We start from the raw sequence: 22,708 nt of genomic DNA on the forward strand, positions 1-22,708 counted from the left end.
AGACAGACAGACAGACAGACGTACAGACAGACATGGCTATATCGACTCGGCTATTGATGCTGATCAAGAATATATATACTTTATGGGGTCGGAAACGTTTCCTTCTCTGCGTTATAAACATCCACTTTTACCACAAATCTAATATACCCCTTAACTCTTTTTTGAGTACGGGTATAAAAACAAAGAATGTTGTTTATAATAAAGCATTACAATAATAAACACTTTCTTTCTGTCCGCCAGTACTGTATATAAAAGTTAAAGGACTGTACATAAGCCGATAAACTCTAGGGTTCAATTCAAATTTAGTGCGTGAAGCTTTTTGATATGAAAGGCTTTCGTTCTGGTTTATGAATAATTCTTTATTGAAAACAAACTTATATTTATATCAAATTGTGAAGAGGCGTTACCTCCATGCAGGTGACTCACCGCCTCGTTATGTAAGACTCCGGTCTCGGATTTCGAGGTTGTTATTAAGGTTCTCTAGCTGGATGCATCAATTTTGGGCCACGACAGCGACCGCCGCTGGGACCGCAGCATATTGCAATCCGTCTTTAGGGTGGTTCTTTAACACACTGCATGAATACACTACACTTTAATGAGTTACAATCAGTCAAACTCACGTCCCAGCAAATAGTGACGAAAACGCTTAACAGCTTCAACAGCTGCCATTCCAATTCATAGGAATGATATCTTGACTCAGCAGAGGAAGTGGTATTGCTAAAATATTCCACTACATAGCCACAGGACTTCGCATCTGTATGCAATTCAATTGGATATTCTGGGTTGAAGATTACAAGAACTGGTTCATTTGTAAGAATGGTAATGATCTTTCGAATCTGAAATTTTAGAATAATTTTTCTAAATTAAAATTCAACAACAAAAAACCGAGTTTGGTGGCTGCAAATTCTCTATATTTCGACGAAAAGACGGAAGACTCAAAAAAAGGGACGTGCGCTCGATTTCAATACTGATTTTCGACTCCTTTCCATTTTCGTTATAAAATATTCTTAAGCCTAACTTATCTAGGGCGGCGAAGCGGGGCGAATTCGCCAAGAGCGAGAGAGAGCTTTATTGCGCTCCCGCTTCGCCCTAAACTATCTTACACTAGACTTCTGTTAAGTTACAAATACTTAGCGTCACAAGACCGCTCAGCTTGGTCGATTAATTCAGAATATTTATTGAATATCTTTTGGTTCTTATCCTAGGGTACAATCGTTCTTATGTATAACGGAGAGCGAGAGTTCTCTCACGCATTATATGAAAAGAGTACCACCGCATAAGTATTAGTGCGCGTGGTCTCTGCCTGAGTCTAATGGAAATGCATGGTCAGCGTTTTGGGATCAGGGCTTTTGAGGGGAGACTCATCGCCTCAGTGTTAGGGCGTTTGGGTTCTGCCTGAGTTCGGGTAAATGCCTGCTCAGCAGTTTTGGTAGCTGACCGATCTGCGTTCAAGTCGTAGATCGTTGCTGTGCAAAAGGAATGCGTAACATAAATATAAGTTGTTTATGTCACTGCTCATATGTACGCGCTTATATATGTATTTATATATATAACAGAGTGTTACATATGTACATGCATGGGTTCACTACACTTCAAATTTTACCAAAATATACAAATTAGCGTCGTGACGCGACAGAATCCTTTCCAGCTCTGCATTCCAAGAAAAGAAAAAATTACTTCACTGATGTAAGAGAATAGAGTGGCTTCATCTTTTTTGAAAATCCAGGCACAAATTTACGAAAATATGAAGTCAAACCGATGAATTGTCTTAAGCTACTCACTGATTCTGGGGGAGTTAGGGAGTTCAAGGCAATGATTTTACCCGGATTCAGCCTTATCTCTCCAGCTCTAACCTCATATCCCAAATACTGAACAGCAGTTTTAAGAAAACTACACTTTGAAATGTTGAACAAGAATCCAGCCCTATTCTAAATATCCAGAACAATTTTTAATCTCTCCAGACCCAACTCAATGGTAGGTGACACCACCATAATATCATCCATATAAACAATAACGTATGACTGAGCTAAGTCACCAAGTGCATTCATGACGGTACGCTGAAAAACGGAGTGTATTCTACGGAATCAGGGTGCATTGGTATTTGATGATATTCGCTAGCCATGTCTAAACAAGTAAAATAATTAGCTCCACATAGTCTGGCAATCTGATCATCGATGAGCGGCAAGGGATATTTGTCAGAAAGCGTGTTTGAGTTTATCACTCTATAATCGACACAAAGTCGGTCCGAACCGTTTTTATTTTTTACAAGCAAAATAGGGCTAGCGTACGGAGAACAGCTGGGTCTAATGATGTTACATTTTAGTAACTCACTTATCTGAGACCGAACTGTTAGCTTTTCTTCAGGGCTGAGTCTATACGATCGCCGCTGCACGGTTTTGTTTGAGTCTATTTATCGTAATTTCATTTCACCAGTACTAACAAAAGAGCAAGGCGTTCCGTCAATGAAAGCTACAGAATATTGTTCAAGTTATTTAATCAACTTATCTTTGTCAATATCAAACAGGTCAGTATTAACATTAAATAGACTAATTGGCATTTCATAAGCTGCACAAACATTAACAGATTTTGTTTACAAGATTTCAAATTTATCGACCGAAAGTAAAACATTAAAACCTTCTTAAGAATTTCTCATCCAATTACAATATCATTCTGCAATTGTTTATCTTGTACGGAATGAAACAATATTTCAGCGGCATTTTCATTAATTACAACAGTGCTTAAGATTTGCAATGTGCTGTACATATCAGCATTGCCAATACCCTTTATCATTACAATGTTATGTTGATGAGTTTCCCCGATACATTTTTACCAATACTCTCTCTGATCAACGAGCCTCGTACCTCGCTGTGTCATACTTCCTTTAGGCTCTGACACACAGCACTGATTGATGCTCTTTTGCTGAAATGCTCCTGATTTGGTAACGTACGCCTCCTTGAAACATTTGTTAGCGAAATGTCCACGCTGGCCACACCGATAACAGGTCACATCCTCTCTCGGCGGCTTCGTTTCCCTCTTGAAGTTGTTTCCAGTTCCATCCGTCAGTGGTTTAGTGCGACAGTTTTCTTTTAAAAAGATTTAGCAATATGGCGGCCGACGTCTCTTCGGTCTCATACCGCTGCTTGAAAAGTTCCTTGAACTGGTTCCACTCAATTCCGGCATAACACACTTGGGTCAATCACTGCGAAGCACTGCCCTCCATGCAATTGCTCAGTGCCATAATGAGCCCACTGCCCGTTAGCGGATTCTCCGATAAAATAATGTCAGCGGTCACATAGCTTGGCCAGCTCCAGAACTACACAGATATAGCATAAGTTGGCACAGATCCCACTTCTGATGTTGGATTAATATTTTCCTGGGTTGGATCAGCCATTTGAACAAGGGTTCTACGTCAATAGAGAATTACTTGGCTCGTGGTGTGGGCAAACTCTCTAACGCAACTACTTTCTCGATATTGCAAACCAGAGCTTCCCTTTGTCTCTATATCTGCCTCCCTCATGGGCCTGGGCCTGGGCCAATATAGAAACAACAAGCCGCTATAGAAACAACTGCAACTCGGCCAAGGAGATGAAACATACGATAAAGAGCGAAGTACAAAGGAAACAGTGATAATAAACTAAGAACAATCAAAAAGGGGATTCGTAGGCACCGGACAGACCAAAATACACTGGGAATATTATTATGATCCGACATACATTTATTTCCATAGTTGGCGGCACACTTCCTTTTCAGCAGCGAGTGAGACCGGTCGTGTTTTTGTTCTGTGCTCCCATTTTCATAGTGTTTTGCGAAAGGCATAAAAAAAGTGATTCAAACAAATTTTTTCAGGGTCAAACGCGTGTTTTGCCTGTGGCAAAATCAAAGATATATCTATTCATCAAAAGAAAACTTTGATTCTTTCCCTGAGGTGGGTGAGTTTTTGGCAAGCTGGTTAAACCAGCGAAAATGGCGGACGCCGGTAACACGGCGTCAGTAAAAATGAAACCTCCGGACCAGACACTTAACAGCAATAAAAGACATTCCAAAACTGATTATGACAGAAAAAGCCCATCCTTGAAAGAAGACTTTTTGGACAGTCTAAAGAAAGACGCATCCTCGGTTAAAAAAAAGCGAACTAACGAGTACACTAATACATATGAAGAGGCTGAAAAAGACATAAGTGACACACATACAGATGCAGAAGACATGAGGTCGGACACAGACAGTTTTGAGAGTGTGACCTTTAACTCAAACATTAATAATACCGAAAACACTGAAATGAGTATTATGGCTGCGGGACAAAAAACCAAAAATGAATCGGGACTTTTTGTATCGACAAATGGCTTTGAAAAAGAAATAGTTTTGTACGGAGATAGTCATAAGGGTGATGCAGCAGTGCTGATATCAACAAAAAATTGTGATAAATTCGAAAATAAAAATACCAAAAATGGATTATTTCTCTTTGAGAAAATCAGACATCTAAAAATTAAAGGTATTAAAGAAATTGTTTCGCTGGCTCCGACCTTATACAAAATATATTTCTCAAATTTTACTGACGCAAACACTCTCGTTAAGAATAGCGATTTGAAAAAGATGAATATAGTAGCATTTATACCACGGAATTATGTGGAATCCTTTGGTATAATCAAAGGTGTTCCACTAGGTTTTTCGAATGAGGAAATCAGGGAGAACATAATGTCAAGTATCGCGATAAAATCGCTAGAAAGATTTGCAAGGAGGGAAAAAATGTTGATAGATGATACCAACTCAGAATTTAAGTTCATACCAACAGAGACGGTAAAAATCGGGTTTGAGGGTGCTGACATTCCAGAAAAGATCTCACTTTTCGGGATATGCAGCATGAAGGTATATCAATATATTCCAAAAGTACGTCAGTGCTTTAACTGTGGCAGAATTGGGCACACTTCAGCCAGATGCAAATCGGCGAGAAGGTGCACCAAATGTGGAGTGGGAGATTGCATCGGAACATGCACGGTTCTAAAGTGCATCTTATGTAACGGGAAGAATCATTCAGCCAGGGACAGATTTGTTTGCCCAGTATGGGAAAAAGAAAATGACATTAATAAGATTATGACAATAAAGAAAATAGCAAGAAAGGAAGTGCCAAATACCTATTCAGTCCATCAGAATTATTCACAGATGGAAAATTATGAGGTTAATTTTCCCAAATTAGTCAGAACCGAGGAAAATATACAAAATAAAAACATCCAAACCAATGAAATACTCAAAAAGCATAGTTATGCTAGCAGAGTAATTCAAAGACCAACCATTCCCATACAAAAACCACATTTTCAGCTAGAAGCTTATACAAACGATACTAGTGACCATATACCGGTCGCTGGTTATCAGAATTCAGAAGAAAACAAATTTACTATCCAGCAGGTTATAAGCATGTTGTCGCAGTTCAGTTCAGTAAGTGGCATACGAAATATGTCCAAAAATTACATCAATACCAATGAAAATACAACGAAAATACCACAAAGGATATATAGGACACCAACAGAAGAAAATGAGAAAAGTTTAAAGTCTCGACGTGAATATGAAGTGCTTACAGCATAATATTCAATCGATAAAAGCAAACAAAAATGATCTTGAATTTTTTTTTAATAATGGAGACTTTAGTATTGCTATTCTGGCTGAAGTTTTTTCTCACGATCTCAGCTTTAGGAAATTAGCAAATTTCAAATTAATTGAAAAATACAGAGATGATGGCTATGGAGGCGTAGCGATCGCTTATAGAAACGATCTTAAAATGAAAAAGATAACCTATGAATCTGATCAGGACATTGTCATTGCAAGCACTACCCATAATAAACTAAATCTTTTTATCGCTTCCATATATTTTGAACCAACAACATCGTTTGAAACGTTTAAGCAAGCTATAAATAACCTTCTGGAAAAATTAGACCCCTTTGAAAATGCAATTGTGGCAGGGGATTTTAACGCTAGACACATAGGTTTTGGTGACACAATAAACAGTAGAAAAGGGGCTTTTTTAAAACAAGCGATGAACAATGCAGGATATGCTCTGGTAAATGATCGATGTCCTACATTTAGGAGAAATATAGATTCAATTGCAGGGTCCGTCTTGGACCTCACCTTTGTAAAGGGTATTAAAGTTCAGAATTGGAATTGTGAGAAACTGTTTCTGGGAGGTAGTCACCACCACCCTATAAGTTTTGAATTGATTGGAAGAGGAAAAAAGCTAAGTAAGTTTCTAGCTAAAAACAAACTAATTAAAAAACTGGGAAAAATAGATATAAACGAGAAGGAACGTGCGAGTCGCTTCTGGGGACGCGACTCTACTTATACCCGTACTCAGTCAGCATATACATTTTTGAGCATATGATTTTTTAAAATTTGAGAATAAAAAAAAAAGTATACATTTTACATTTTTTTGCTACATCTGATATCTACATCTACAATGTATATTCTACATCTAACATGTAGATTGTACATGTTCCAATTAGATTCTACATCTCCTCCGCTAGGGGTTGCTCGCGCACTGAACGCGGCAGAGTGTGCGAGCGAGAAGGAAAATGAGTTGTGTTGTCGTTTGCTGGAGGGGGGGCAGGGGAAGAAAATTAATTTCTTTATTCTGGCTATAATTATGATCCGATCTGATTCAGATTCGGCAATCTGGTAGATATGGGCATTCTCTACGATACTGCATTTTTAGTTTTATCGTATCTTTAAAATTGTGCCTGCCACAGATTTTCGTCCTTTGTGGGGGCGGAAGGTGGCGGGGCGAAATTTAAAAAAAAACACTTGTAGCAGTGTGATATCACATGAGTCTGGAAACCAAATTTGGTTACCCTAACTCTTGTAGTCTCTGAGATCCAGGCGCTCAACAAGACGGACGGACGGACGGACGGACGGACGGACGGACAGACAGACATGGCTATATCGACTCGGCTATTGATGCTGATCAAGAATATATATACTTTATGGGGTCGGAAAATTTTTCTTCTCTGCGTTACACACATACACTTTTACCACAAATCTAATATACCCCTTAACTCTTTTTTGAGTACGGGTATAAAAAAAACATAGGAGACTTAGCCAAATGCATGCAACATGAAATCAATGCTGCTACCTTTGAAGTTGACAACAAATGGCCAAAGTTATGGTGGGATGAGAGGTTAGCCAAACTATTTAACGAATTCTCTGAGGCCCAAAAAAAGGCATGCTCGGAGCCAGCTTTTCAGAATTATTGCAAGGCAGTAGATCTAAAAATCAAATGGAAGAAGGCTGTCAAAATTGCAAAGAAAACTAGCTACGCCAGAAAACTAACAGAGCTCAATGTGAAGGCAAATACTAGGGAAGCCTGGAAGTTTCTAGCTAACCTTAAAAATTGCAACATAGAAACTCAAGAACAATTTGATTTAGAAAAAGCTGGGTCGTACTTAGAATGGCTAAAAGAACAAGTACCTGCTGAAGCCAGAAGCATTGATGCCACTTTGCATGCATCAAAAGAAAACGAGAATCCGAAATTTACTCTTGAAGATCTAGAAATGGTCCTAGGTCGAAACAAAAAAACTTCTGGAGGCTTTGACAAGATCACTTATGAGATGCTCAACGCATTAAACAGGGACACTAAGGCAGAATTAGTCAAATTCTACAACAACAAAATTGCAAACTGTGAAGTACAAGCTGAGTGGCGCACGATTAAAATCACGCCAATCCCAAAAAAAAACAAAGATCTATCAGACATAACAAATTTTCGACCAATATCCTTAATTTCGGTCCTGGCCAAAACAGTTAACAGTATTATCAAAAGCAAGCTTGAAAAATATATACAGGACAACGAAATTCTACCCTATAGGTCTTATGCGTATCAGAAGGATAAGTCAGCTGCAATGTGCATTAATGATGTGATCAATGAGGTAGCTGCAAGGAAAAAGGAAAAAGCAAGGAGCATGTGATAGTAGCGGCTGTTGACCTAAACAACGCTTACAACTGTGTAAACTTGAATTTTTTAAAGATGTTAATGGAAAATGAAAGTTTTCCAAAAATGTATGTGGACTGGATTATAAGTTTCATGTCCATTAGGTTGCTAAGACTGGGAGATGCAGTAGAAGTGGTGCAAGGAGGATTACCCCAGGGATCATGTCTTTCACCACTACTTTTTAATATCTACACCAAAAGACTCCATCAGGTAGGGGACTGCAACACACAAATCATGCAATTTGCCGACGATTTTATATTGGTGTCACACGGGTATAACTATGCGGCCGTAGTTGCAAATCTGAAAAACAAATTAAACGATTTTAGCCTATTATGTGGCGATCTGGGTTTCAGTTTCAATCCTAGCAAATCTGTGATTATGAACATGGGAAGGGAAGGTGGAAGGTCTCTGAACATAGAAGTTAAAAATGTTCTAATACCTGTGTAAAAAAGCTTTTTGTTTCTAGGTAGGCTTATAAGTTCTAACATGTCCAATACCAGTCATATAAAAATGGTAAAAGAAGTAACTAGGAAAAGCAGTAGGCTTATACAATTAGCGACAACTATCAAGTCGGGACTGAAACCTAAGACTAGCGTTAATATCTTCAAATCATTTATAAGAAGCAAGCAAGAATATGCAATTACCAGCTTCTCTGACATGGGAGTTGGGTCCAATAAAGACATGGAAATTGCACAGGCAGGAGTGCTGAGAAGATGTGTAGGTGTGCCTCCTGATACAAGCAAGCACGAAATCTTTGTGTTGGCGGGTATAATGCCTCCAAGTTTCAGGGCTAAGTGGCTTACAGCCAAAGAACTTTTCAAGGTCAAGAAGCTGAATCCCAGGATGTTCGATAGCATAAGACGATCAAAAGCAAAGACGAGTTACACTTGAACCTTAGAAGAATTTAAAACTTTCTTCGACAATTCACAAAGCTGTGATAATTATAAACACTGTAAAAAGATTAATGTAAGAGAAAAAGAAATGACAAAGAACAAAGAAGAATACTCGAGGGAGGAAATCAGAGCCAGATTCTCTGAAATCTTGGAAAAATATTCAAAAGAAGGCTGGAATATTCTGTCCACAGATGCATCGGTCACCCAGTGGAAATATATATAAATATAGAACAGTTAATAGGCTTTCATCTGTAGGGGCCGAACTGATAGGTATTAAAAAAGCGAGTGAGATATGTGCCAATAATGGATACAAGAAAGCTGTTATTTGTTGTGATGGTCTAGGAGCGATAAAACTAGTAAACAATGAACAAACAGACTCATACATAGTAAGAGACATTCACAATATTATCGACACATCAGGCATGCAAAAACTGGATATTCTATGGATTCCAGGGCACAAAGGGGTAACGATAAACGAAAAGGCTGATACGGCAGCAAAAGACGCCATACAAGAAGGGGAAACCATTTACATTCAATTTAGTGTGAAAGAAGCCTTAAGAGAAATTAAAAACTCCTTAGAACACAAGTGGAACGAGGAGTATAAACAAAAATGTAGTATCAAGTGCACTAGTTTAATCGAAATCTTTCCAAACATATCCAAAAAACCATGGCACTATAATTTAAAATGGAATGCAAAAAGCATAAAGACAATAAACAGACTGATGACAGGACACACGTACGATAAAGCCTTTCTATACAAACTTAAAGCGATTGATTCGGATATCTGTGAGTCATGTAATGTCACAGAATCCGCTGAACATCTGCTTTTTAAATGCCAAAGATTCGTCCGTCTTAGGGGTAAGTATCGAATTTTTAAATATTATAAGGATCTAAATGAACTCTTGATCAAAAAAGAGCCACTCCACCTCAGAGAACTGGCACAGTTTATAAAAAGCGCTAATATGGACTTTTAAGCATTTTGTGATAAATCATTTTAGATTAATAAAGTATAGGGAAATGACTTTTAACGCCTGTCAAGCTCGCTGACAGGAAGTCTGTACAGGCCAAAAGGGGAGGCCTGTTATAAAAAACACAAAAAAAAATATATATATAAAAAAAAAATTACAAAAAAGATACAATTTTCACAAACAAGTTTTTAAACAATACTTTCGGAGGTTTTACACTCTTCGAACTCAAGATCTCACTAAACACATATTCTGGAGACACACCTTGGGCCCATCAAGCGTCCGAAACTGAATAATCGGACAATAAGTCATACACCAGTACCTGATCAATGTGGCAACACAGCTGCGATCAAACCCCTGTCATCCATGCGATGATTTAATCAAAAAAAAAAAAAATAGTTGGCGGCAATATATCTATATTGCCAACTATATACATACATACATATGTGTATATATACACATAACGAACATACGAAAAAGTTACCAGTTACCCTTAAGCTTCCAACTCTTACGCAAGAAGATTCGAAAGGCTCTTTCGTCAGTAGCCCCGTCAGCTCTCGCTACTGCACCACCATGGCTCAATCCGCCACCTCTGTCGCTCGGACCAAATTGGTCGCCGCCATTGGCCGACTGTCTCACTTGGCAGAGCGCATCACTGCCGCACCATCCGCCTCTCTTTCCGAGGTCCTCCGAGGATAAATCCTCAATATGTGGTCGGATCCAGCAAGGATCCAGCAATCCAAGCTGACATCCGGGAAGAGTACGGAGAATGCTATGGAGCATTCGAACAATGCCTCAGTGCCCTCAATGTTCAGTTGTCCACAACCACAGTCCATCCTCCTGCACAGACGGTCCAACAGGGCGGCTGTCGACTGCCTCCCGTCAACATTAAGGTTTTCTCAGGGCACTACGTCCGCTGGCCCACATTCCGGGATCTGTTCCCTGCGGTCGTGATTAATAATCCAAAATTATATCCGGTAGAGAAATTGTACTACCTTACCGAGAAGACCAGGGGCGATCCAAAGGCCATCGTAGAGAAATCCGCCCTTACCAATGACGGTTTCGAGTCCGCATGGTTAGCTCTCCGTAGCCGATATGAGAATTATCGGCTTGTGGTTACCAACCAGATACCAACTTGCCCCGCGTAACTTTCGAGTGCAGTCGTGCTTTGAAGGATCTGCAAAGTACGATGCAGTGGGTCATAAATGCACTAAGTGTCTCCAACGTCTGCACCGACAATTGGGATAGTCTCCTAGTGACCATCTGAGCTTCCAAATTGCCGAAGTTGAGCCGGGCGTTGTGGGAAGCATCCGTAACGGACAAAAAGGAGGTGCCGCCCTGGAAGGAAATCGACTCCTTCCTCACTCAGTGATACCTAACGCTAGAGGCTATCGAGAGCAACCCTTCCACTTCACAAGGCGCTCCGAATCCGCCACCCGCCAAAGGCAGTCAGAATCCGCCATCCTCCCGAAGCCAGTCCAATCCGTTCCGTTCAGAGTGGGGACGGAGCTGGCAGGGCAACAGCTGTGTGGATATTCCAGCCACACCACACTGTTGGCATTCCAGCTATGCAAGCTGTTGCCCTCGCTCTCACGCTTATGAGGGACATTTTGGGAGAAAGATGTACCCGAAAACAAGAGGCGTTTTTTAAGGAAAGTTTTATATAGCCATAGCATTGTATACTTTGGGCTCTTTTTCTGAGTACAAAATAGTCGGAAGGCTGTCAGCCAAAAGCGGGTGCAATATCCTGCATGAGTTTTGCAGAGCATTCATAAAAGAATTCCCAGAGGTAGTCCACAAACCGAGTTTTTGTGCCTGAGAAAAATCTGACATATCAGATGTTTTGTTGTTGTTTTTTTACCATTTTCATGTCTGTCATTGTTTACATTTTCGTAGTGAATTCCGATTTTTTTTTGTGAATGTCAGATATTTATTGTTGCATTTGACAACTATCGAAAAAATACCGACAGAAACGTGCGAATTAGGAACATCCCAGATGGATGGGCTGGAATGGTGGAATAACTGGGAAATTTTCGGAGCGGCAAAACCTTACGGACCATCCCAGAAATGGATGGTAGATGGTCGCCAGTGTGAAAAGGCAAAAACTTATTCAATTATTTAAAAATCGTTCGCGACTTTAATTCACGCTACTGAAGAAGCTCAGTGCTTCAACAGAATATATTAAAATTTTTTTGTCTTTCCATCATACAAATACGTGCGTTTTGTCGGGTAAAGTTTCGCAATTGACTCGTAGCGATATCATTTACGAGCGTTTGGTTTTCTGCGCATCGACATTCAAATTTCATAACACACATAATTTTCTACTTTAAAAATTTGTGACGTCGCTTCGTGACGTTTGTGTCGTGCTCGCCGAGCCGGGCTCACAGAAATTTGTTAGGTTTCTGGCTGTGAAAGGTGAAAGAGATAATCTAGGGTTCAAGAAGAAGTCGTGGTTTAGCATTACAATAAGGATCGTATATATTGCTTTCCGTCCGTCCGTCATGTTTGACGGCTAATTCCACTAGTCAACACGATTTTTCCTCAAGGAACAAAACGAACTTTTTCTTAAAGATTTGGGGCTTAGAAATGGTTTGATGATATTTTTTTTTTCTATGGCAGAACTTTTTTTTTAAGAATTTTTGAAAACTGGTATTTTTTTTAAGCTTTTTTCAGAGGTAGCGCTTGTTTTTTTCACATAACTCTAGTATCTTTCATCTGGTTGTTAAGAACTTTGCTATTTTGAAAAGGTAATTAAAACAGCTAGAAGTTAAGTTCGACTTTTCCTGAGTTTTTAAAGAAAAAATTTCGTCAAAAATACCGCACAAAAATCATAATTTTTGCATTTCAATGCTTTATATTTCCCAGACGGTAAGCTGAAATCACAAAGTATTTGGGCTTAACTTCTAGCTGTTTTAATTACCTTTTCAAAATAGCAAAGTTCTTAACAACCAGATGAAAGATATTAGAGTTATGTGAAAAAAACAAGCGCTACCTCTGAAAAAAGCTTAAAAAAAAAATACCAGTTTTCAAAAATTCTTCAAAAAAAAGTTCTGCCATAGAAAAAAAACCATAATTCTTTAAAAAATTTTAAATCCCCATATTTATCAGAAAAAGTCGGTATGGATCCTTGAGGAAAAAAAAAGTTCGATTTTGTCGAGTAGTGTTCTCAAAGACCATAAGAGCTGGGCAACCAAATGTTTTGTGAGACTTCGATCATATTTTATAAATAGAGAGAAGATGGAGGTATATTTATCAAAACAACGTAACTTTTGATTACCTGGGAACGGCACATAGCGCAACAAAAAGATTCCAACTATGATAAAAAAATATTCCAGATCCAATATTGATTTTCAATGGAATTAAACACCACGCGATTCCTAAAATACATAAAAAAATTTAGTTTCAAAATATATGAATATTACATCACAAAGGAAATGTAAAAATTGACTGACGTCAATCCAAAATTAAGCGTCCTTATAATTATTGAAACCATAAAACTATTCCTGTTTTTTTTTTTAGTGAAAAATCTTTTATTGCTGTATTATTACTGCTCAATGGTGACGAGAAAAAGAGCCAAGTCCTTTTTGAGGTGGTTGGGATCTATATTAAATTCTAGAAAATAGAGAGTAAGTCATCAGTGGCTCCTAACCTAATCACCCCAACCGAAAGACTGCAAAGGTCAACTCTATGTCACGGGCATAATAAGTCGCTTAACGACTGTCGAATTAGCCTAGCAGTAGAGTGATAAATTCGAAAGATATTATGCATTTAATGGTTTTAAATTAGAGATACAAAAAATAACTTAAGTTTACATCATTTAAATTTCCAGATTCTGCCGGTCCAATTATTTATATTAGGTGGCAGCCCCAATTGTGTTATCGTGTGTTAACGTCAATGTCAAAAAAGAAAATAGGTCGCTCTATTCGTTCTTCTTGTATTTTCTTCCTTCTAAGAAGATCTCTTGCTGCGTAACTTTATACAAAACAATCCTTCTCAGATCCCTAATGAAAAACAATAAACTAAACTAAGACCAGCATTTCACAAAATTATTTTTGAAAGACTACAACTCTGAGCTACAATTCTCATTGCTGCGCGTGAACTCCGAAAAAAGTGTCCGAAAATTGAAATCTCTAGATATCCTGTGGCACCTACGGATTTTTCGGTTGATTTGACAAATTTCTCGAGTCAAAATCTGTAGAGATTTCTGTGGCAACCCTGATTATGTAATATTAATAAATGCATAAATATGCGACTAAACATTCTCCCGGCCGTTGACCTGGTGTTCAACCATCGCCCAAGTCGAATGAAAAGCGGCGTGGAATGGGGATCGCCGGTGATGATCTGCGTGGCTCTCCTTGGTTGATTGTTGACGGCCTTGGGTTCCATGTTTGATACTTCTTCCGGAGAATGAACGCAATAATCAATAGCATTGATATTGCTAGGGCAGCATAAGTAGCGATTTGATGATGCTGCACTGTGTTGATATGGTGTGGAAGCCTTTGTTGATTGATTGCCACTAATTGCAGGCGAAGATCTTCTAATTCTTGAAGATAGTCTGATGTCTGGTTCTCCAATTGTACAGTTGCTGGCGAAGGGGGTGTCGTTGGTAAGCGTATGACCCCAAATCGAGTGTAGGTTGATTTGATTTCACTGATTGTTGTGCTGAGGGTACTGATGCTTATTTCTGTATTGCGAACAGTGCATCCAAATGATAGTGAGAGTAAGCCAGTTCCTTCCAGTGTATGGTTGGAACCCGTTTCTGCCGTCCATTGTAGGTGTGTGAAAATCCATTTATTTGGTGGTTTGGCCACACCATGTCCGCCTTCGTGTGGGTCACTTCACATAACGGTGCTGTTTTATTGTTAAACAACTGAAACTCACAGCGATTGTCGACATTGAAGACTGTTTGATGATCAAAGCAGATGTATTCTGCGTTAAGTAGCTTAAAGCAGCGTCAAAATTCTTCTGGAGTAAATCCCATGGATTGATCTCGGTGAGTGTTCACAGTGATTATGGTCGTTTTGAGATTGAACAAGCTCCAACTTGTTGAGTTCCAGACCGGAATCGGCATGATACTGAAAACATCGAGCTGAACTGTTGAAACTAACGGTAGTGTCACCTTGAAAATGACGTGTGTGGCAGTCAGTGTTGATTCGGCTCGCATGAGCCTGTGTAATTGTATCACATTTTGTGTTGTGACAGGTAGCATTTGATCAGCTGGCAAGTGATCCCGGATTTGGTCTAGTTGCTCTCTTAATTGCTCAGGAGATACTAGCGTTGGGCTTATTGTCCGATGGTGAATGCCGATTAATACATCATATATGTCAGACTGCATACGTTGAAGACTCGTTGTCAGCAGAGTTGGTTGTGCTGTGAGCCCTAGGTATGACTGAATTAGATGATCGCCGTGATATGTTCCTCTTTCTCGGCTGATGGTTGCCACTTGTTGTTCCAATACCTTTAGGCGGTTGTCCATGGCTGACTTTTCCTTCTTGATTACGTTCATTGTGGAGTCGACAATTGGCGTTTGATTTTGTAGTAGATGTAGCAGAAAGTCTTCGTTGGTTTGTATCTTTTCGATTACTTCGGCCATTTTCTCAGCATATGTAGAGTCAAGTACACCAAAAAGCTGGTGTGCCACGTTTCCTACTATATCCAGCGGTGATCTGCGTTGTCGAGAGGCCTTCATTAGCATATTTCCTGTTTGTAGTTCCTTGTACAAATGTTGAAAGTGTTGAAATATGGAGTTGCACGCTGGGACATTTTTTAGTTCAGGGCACATGTGTCTTAGTTCGGACATTCCGGCTGACATATCCTTCCAATATGGATCCAAGTCGTAGCATATAATCATGGTCCATTCGGAAGTGGTCATTCTTGATGTTCCACGTTTCTCATAGAATATTCCAGGCTTGTTTGCAAATTGCGTTACATTTATTGATTGTGAAAATGCTAAGTGCAGCATGAGAAGTAACACTAACAATGTGGATGTTAGTGGAGGTAATAATAATAACCTTTGTGCAGACACCGGACGATGTTTTGACATCAACCACTCGTACGTGGTTGTCTTGCCCAGGATAAGTGTTGATGATGCGACCCATTGACCAATTTATTACTGGAAGGTTGTCTTCCTTCACCAAAACTTATAATCCTTCGGTCACGTTTGGAGCGGTGGTTTTTCATTTATGCCGAGTTTGTAGTTCGTGGAGGTATTCCGTAGACCATTGTTTACAAAATGCATGTTTTAAGCGTGACACCAATTCCTAACGCTTAACCAAAGTTTTTTCTTGACGATCAGTGTTGACGTCAGGGGCTGCGGTCAAAGGTTGCCCGATCAGGAAATGCCCTGGAGTAAGTGCCCTTGTATCCGTTGGATCGTTTGACATAGGAGTTATGGGTCAGGAGTTGAGGAAACGTCAAGGATGGTGTTTCTGTGATTGTAATTAGCAGCCTTTTCGCTGATTTTGCCGCATCTTCCCAGAGGCCGCCAAATGACGGGGACCGAGGAGAAATGAATTTAAAATTTGTTTTTTGTTGCAATTATTTGTGATCAGAGAATGTGCTTTTCGCTAAATATTGCTTCTTCCAATTCCTTTAGCTTGTTATTTGCGCCGACGAAATTTATTGCGTTGTCGCAATGAATAGTCTGACACAGCAGACGTGGCTGGTGGCAGCAGAATACGACAATGTATGATTTATCTGGCCGTTTTCTTCGGATTTTACAGTGGATCATAATTGGTCCACAGTAGTCAACGCTGGAAGATTAGCCATGAGCCGGTGCATCAGCTTTGGTCTGGCTCTGGTGCATCTAATACAGCTATGTATGATGCTTGTAGCCATTGTAGTATGCTGTAACACTTTGTTGCAGTTACGTAAACAAGTCCCAGACATAGCTCGGGTGAAACAAAATACGATCACCCAGCTGTGCCTCGAGCGACATAAATGTATCGTCAGCATATTCTCATAGCTTGACGATGCATAAAGTACACGCGCATCCGATTCCCCTCGCGCCCCCCGCTATCAGCAGCGCTGGGCATATATATAACGAATATATAAATGCGGCCGCTACGCTGCCGGCATTCCTGGCAGCGCAGCTGCGCGGCCTTAGCTTAGGCTACCACAAGATCTATATCGATATAACATTCAATAAACGAATAGCTAAAGAGACGGATGTCTCTGCGGATACATTCATTAAAACATAAAAGAACATCATAATTACATGGCGACCGTGACAGCGGTTCAAATTCGAACCGTGCATTGTGAAAAGTTAAAACAAAAACTCTCAAATTAAACAAAAAGAATCCGAATGTGATGTGATAATTTATTTAAAAAAAAAAGGAGAATTCATTCATGGGAATGAAAATAAAAAACCTTCACATACCGAATTAACAAATAAACACACAGTGCCAAAATGTAAAATAATACAATACAAATAAAACAAAATAAAGAAATAAAAAACCAACAAAAAGAAGATAAAGACCTGAAAAGGCACCGACAACGCTACATAGAGCGTACTTCGATAACCTGTGCGATGACCGGCACCGTCCCCGCCTGAGCCCATAGGCCCCGGACAACTGCAGCTGAGTACCGGGCACGCCAGAAGCCGCAACAGCCCAAGCAAAATAAGAAGCGGGGAGGAAAACGGATAAAACTGCTCCGGCAACGTAGGTTGGTCCAAAACGTACTACAGGCAGCAACAAACAGCGAGGACCAGGAGAAATTAAAAAACCAACTGGAGGATCTAAACAAAAATCTTTGCGATGCAAAGTAGCGCAATGTAGGCTGCATTTATGCCAATGCCTGAATTGCCAATAACACTACTCGACAAAATCGAACTTTTTTTTTCCTCAAGGATTCAAACCGAATTTTTCTGATAGATATGGGGATTTAAAATTTTTTAAAGAATTATGGTTTTTTTTCTATGGCAGAACTTTTTTTTGAAGAATTTTTGAAGTCTGGTATTTTTTTTTATGCTTTTTTCAGAGGTAGCGCTTGTTTTTTTCACATAGCTCTAGTATCTTACGTCTGGTTGTAAAGAACTTTGCTATTTTGAAAAGATAATTAAAACAGCTAGAAGTTAAGCCCAAACACTTTGTGATTACAGCTTACCGTCTGGGAAATATAAAGCATTGAAATGCAAAAATGATGATTTTTGTGGGGTATTTTTAACGAAATTTTGACTTTAAAAACTCAGGAAAAGTCGAAAAAAAATTATATCTTGTGTCCTCTATTTTTTTGTGTATAGGTGCGCTAATTTGGCGTCGTTTAAGGTATCGCTCATTAAAATCTATGGAGAGACTTTGGAGCTAAAATTCGTTAACTAAACCTAAAATATGGAAAAAATGAACAAAAAATACCTTTTGGAAGGTTGCGAGCTAAACTGCCCAAATTAGTGCACCTATACAAAAAAAAATTGAAGACACAGAATATAATTTTTTTTCGGCTTTTCCTGAGTTTTTAAAGTCAAAATTTCGTAAAAAATACCCCACAAAAATCATCATTTTTGCATTTCAATGCTTTATATTTCCCAGACGGTAAGCTGTAATCACAAAGTGTTTGGGCTTAACTTCTAGCTGTTTTAATTATCTTTTCAAAATAGCAAAGTTCTTTACAACCAGACGTAAGATACTAGAGCTATGTGAAAAAAACAAGCGCTACCTCTGAAAAAAGCATAAAAAAAAAATACCAGACTTCAAAAATTCTTCAAAAAAAAGTTCTGCCATAGAAAAAAAACCATAATTCTTTAAAAAATTTTAAATCCCCATATCTATCAGAAAAAGTCGGTTTCGATCCTTGAGGAAAAAAAAAGTTCGATTTTGTCGAGTAGTGTAATATGCGCCATAATGCTTCATTTGAACTGATGTATCTGACCATTTGAAATTGAGTGATTTCATCGGTAACATTAACAACTGCTCCAAAAACAGCCATATCACTGCCCTTGTTGATGTATTTGCAAATGTATTTACTAGATTGAACTGAATTGCAGACCTCTACGTTTATGTGCGCTTTATAAATCTTAGATAATAACGGTGAATATGGCACATCCCAACGATTACACTAGTCAACACGATTTTTCCTCAAGGAACAAAACGAAATTTTTCTTAAAGATTTGGGGCTTAGAAATGGTTTGATGATATTTTTTTTTTTTCTATGGCAGAACTTTTTTTTAAAGAATTTTTGAAAACTGGTATTTTTTTTAAAGCTTTTTTCAGAGGTAACGCTTGTTTTTTTCACATAACTCTAGTATCTTACGTCTGGTTGTAAAGAACTTTGCTATTTTGAAAAGATAATTGACGCAGCTAGAAGTTGATGCCAAACACTTTGTGATTTCAGCTTACCGTCTGGGAAATATAAAGCATTGAAATGCAAAAATGATGATTTTTGTGGGGTATTTTTTACGAAATTTTGACTTTAAAAACTCAGGAAAAGCCGAAAAAAAATTATATCTTGTGTTATCTATTTTTTTGTGTATAGGTGCGTTAATTTGGCGTCGTACCAAATGTACAACCCTTGCTCGTTTGCTTTGTTCCCAATTGGCAGTTGGGCCCGCCGCCTTCAAAAAGGTATTTTTTGTTCATTTTTTCCATTTTTTAGGTTTGGTTAACGAATTTTAGCTCCAAAGTCTCTCCATAGATTTTAATGAGCGATACCTTAAACGACGCCAAATTAACGCACCTATACACAAAAAAATAGAGGACACAAGATATAATTTTTTTTCGACTTTTCCTGAGTTTTTAAAGTCAAAATTTCGTAAAAAATACCCCACAAAAATCATAATTTTTGCATTTCAATGCTTTATATTTCCCAGACGGTAAGCTGAAATCACAAAGTGTTTGGGCTCAGCTTCTAGCTGTTTTAATTACCTTTTTTTTCAAAATAGCAAAGTTCTGTACAACCAGACGTAAGATATTAAAGTTATGTGAAAAAAACTATCGCTACCTCTGAAAAAAGCTTAAAAAAAAATACCAGACTTCAAAAATTCTTCAAAAAAAAGTTCTGCCATAGAAAAAAAACCATAATTCTTAAAAAAATTTTAAAGCCCCATATCTATCAGAAAAAGTCGGTTTGGATCCTTGAGGAAAAAAAAGTTCGGTTTTGTCGAGTAGTGTTATCAATCTCCAAATCTTGATTTTTAACTCTCAAAGTTACCGAATGGCCATTATCTTCAGTTGATCGACGCCGATATTCGGGATATCCATCGTTGCCCGTCACTGTATCGGAGACCAAATTTTTTTGGAAAACGTTTGGAGCATTTCTCTTCAACCATACAGGGTGAATTCAAATTCAACGCACCACATAGACCGTGAATCATATTTTTGGTGATCACTTCAAACAATTCAGGATCCACTGTCGGATCTGGAATTTCTGCCGAAATCACATCGTCAATTTGATTCGGCCTTATTTTTTCAATCAGCCAAATTAAAATATGCGCATGAGGCAAACCTCGTTTCTGCCACTCAATTGAATACATCCAACATTGAACAGACCCAAATGCACCGTGTTTGACAATTAAATCCATGAGTGATTTCAATTTTTGTCTAAAAAAACGTGCTAAAATATCATGGCGATCTTTCGATGTTTGGCCAACAAACAATAATTCCGAGATTTCTTCCCATTGCGGATTACACGTGAAGGTGATGAAGAGGTTTGGTCGACCGTAACGGCGAACGTATGACGTCGCATCTTGCGGGTACTCAAACATACGACGTGGACTTCCAACATACGATGACGGTAATATTATCATAGTTCCAACGTTTTGTGCATTACCATCGTTGTTAATGGCATCACGCAAATGAACATACTCTTCGGAACGTAATTTGGATTGGTTGAATCGAAAAAAATTTAACCGTTCCGATTCAATTTTTGCATACATGTCAACAATATAATGGTGGAAAAGTGCTCTACACCTCAATATGTGGTTGTCTTGATTTTGCCGTATCTGCAACATGTATGCGTAATAATTCATAGCACTAACTTTCTTTGTTCCTTCTCGACCGTTTACTGGATTTATCATTTTAATGTTGAAACTATAGCCATCTTGTCCGCTCCAAAGCAATATGGGATATTGTAGTGCATCATAACAGCGATGAGTCTCGGATACACGTTCAAGTTGTTCATTTCTACGATGAAGCACAATATCACGATTATTAAATTGCTCACCAACTATGAATATTGCCACTTCGTCAACTGTTTGTGCATTTAAACGCCTTGCATGTTCGCCAACCGGTGTTTTATCAGCTCGAATAACAATTTTATGATCGTCAGATGGCATTCGATCAAGCGATGTTTTGAAAACCTGAACCAATTCGTTGTGCTCATGGAACATATTTTGCAAATCGAAAATAATTTGTCTCCGCGTGTTGGTAATAATGGCACACCGACGATCAGCTTCGTCTTCCGCGTTCCCGATAAAATATAATTGGAAAAATTGGTGGTCCCGATGGTATATTTGACCTTGAATCTGAATCAAATATATGCTAGAATGAGAACAAACGTACAATTTCCATAAACAAAACTATTTAATTACCTTGAAGGTTGGCATGAAGTTGTCTCTTATAATATTTGTGGCGCCAAAAGATGTCATTTGAAAACTCGAATTATAATTTCGTATATTGTTCAAAAAATGATTAGACTCAGGTGTCAATCCATTAAGTAATGTGCTCAATGGTTGTGGTGGGCTGCCTAATTCAGGCAATTTCACTTTACCACTCGCACAGCACATCCCATCTGCTTCACCTTTAAATTTTAATGCCTGACAATGGCGACAACGGTCGTTCATTGGACCAATTATAATTTGCCTATGAGAAGCGTAATCGGTGACACTACTGTACGCGAACGCAACACCTTGTAGATTTTGAATATCACGACGTTCATTTGCAGTTGTTGTTGCATCATTGTTCCGTTGATTTGAACGGGACCTTGCTGTGCATAGACGACTATTTTCATTGCGATGTGTAATGTCTTGGCTACTTTTACGGCTCCTTGAAGCCACAACTTGAAACGAATTTCGCGTTCGCCGACACAAATTTAAACGTACACATTTTCAAAAGCAACAAATATACTATCACAAATTGCAATTTTTTCAGAAAACAAATTTTCACACAAAAAGTTATAAAAAACAAAATCTATCATCAAATGTTCTGTTCTACAAAATGACAAAAAATGAAATGAAGTAGGCGTTCAAACACACATTTTTAGACCAAATTTTGTGATTTTTTTTTGATTAATTTTTAATTTTTTTGAAAACTTTTGTAATGAAAGAATGCCGCATACTCTGGCTATCATTTAAAAAAAACCGCATGCAATTTGGTGCACGCGTTGCGGAGAAATGAAATGAAATAGGCGTTCAAACACACACTTGTGGACCAAATTTAAGATTTTTTTGATTCATTTTTAAATCTTGAGGAACCTATTTATAGAAAAGTACAAATTTGTTTGTGCAAACCAGGTCACATTCTCTGGCTATCATTTAAAAAAAACAGCATGCATTTTGGTGCACGCGTTGCGGAGATAGCCGCTTACACACAGATTTTTTCTACAAATTTATAGTATAGATAAATGGAGAGATACAAATTTATAGTGCATCATCACGTGAGAACGGCTAGGCATGTTTTTTTTCGACTGGTGCACTCGGACGAATATACACATTTCATCCACGCCAAGACGAATGATTCTATCTTCGCTTGCTTTTGGTGAACATTAGAGGCCCTACATCCTTCGCTTCCTTGCGTACTGTGGATGATGTGCTCGGCGACACTTTTCGGGATGCTTGCCAACGTTTGAATTTGCTCGAAAACGATACACATTGGGACTCAACGCTCGCCGATGCAACTGTTTCTGCGCCAGCGAATAAAATTCGTACATTGTTTGAGATCATCATAACCACA

General features: G+C 38.6%; 2 protein-coding genes across 5 annotated transcripts in view; both read right to left on the reverse strand.

Moving 5' to 3' along the window:
• LOC121404062 (synaptic vesicle glycoprotein 2C-like) overlaps window positions 1-22,708 on the reverse strand; it is a 196,393-nt gene that overhangs the window by 81,082 nt on the left and 92,603 nt on the right. Inside the window, exon 3 of the mRNA XM_041592650.1 lies at window positions 13,102-13,201. Within this exon, the coding sequence (XP_041448584.1) occupies window positions 13,102-13,201 (100 nt within the window). The remainder of the gene's footprint in view (window positions 1-13,101; window positions 13,202-22,708) is intronic.
• Window positions 724-21,935, reverse strand: LOC111068967. 4 transcript variants are annotated; one of them, XM_041592648.1, is made up of 3 exons: window positions 21,349-21,935; window positions 19,971-21,282; window positions 724-836 (listed from the first exon to the last, which is right to left on the reverse strand). In XM_041592648.1, exons 1-2 carry the CDS (start codon window positions 21,598-21,600, stop codon window positions 19,987-19,989), a joined length of 1,548 nt encoding a protein of 515 aa, XP_041448582.1. In that variant the 5' UTR covers window positions 21,601-21,935; the 3' UTR covers window positions 724-836; window positions 19,971-19,986. The 4 variants fall into 4 exon arrangements, with proteins under 4 accessions (XP_041448582.1, XP_041448583.1, XP_022214489.2 ...); XM_041592649.1 differs by lacking the exon at window positions 724-836 and having other exon boundaries at window positions 19,887-20,736; window positions 20,770-21,282; XM_022358797.2 differs by lacking the exon at window positions 724-836 and having other exon boundaries at window positions 19,887-21,282.

The sequence above is a fragment of the Drosophila obscura genome, unplaced genomic scaffold (assembly GCF_018151105.1).
Source record: "Drosophila obscura isolate BZ-5 IFL unplaced genomic scaffold, ASM1815110v1 contig_183, whole genome shotgun sequence".
Lineage (NCBI taxonomy): Eukaryota > Metazoa > Arthropoda > Insecta > Diptera > Drosophilidae > Drosophila > Drosophila obscura.

Bases quoted from the DNA above. Each gene is read 5' to 3' on its own strand.
- LOC111068967 (XM_041592648.1), bottom strand. From the start codon at position 21,600: ATGAACGACCGTTGTCGCCATTGTCAGGCATTAAAATTTAAAGGTGAA. The intron at 21,283-21,348 runs GTAATTAAATAG...TATTTGATTCAG, and splicing joins ACTTCATGCCAACCTTCAAG to ATTCAAGGTCAAATATACCA.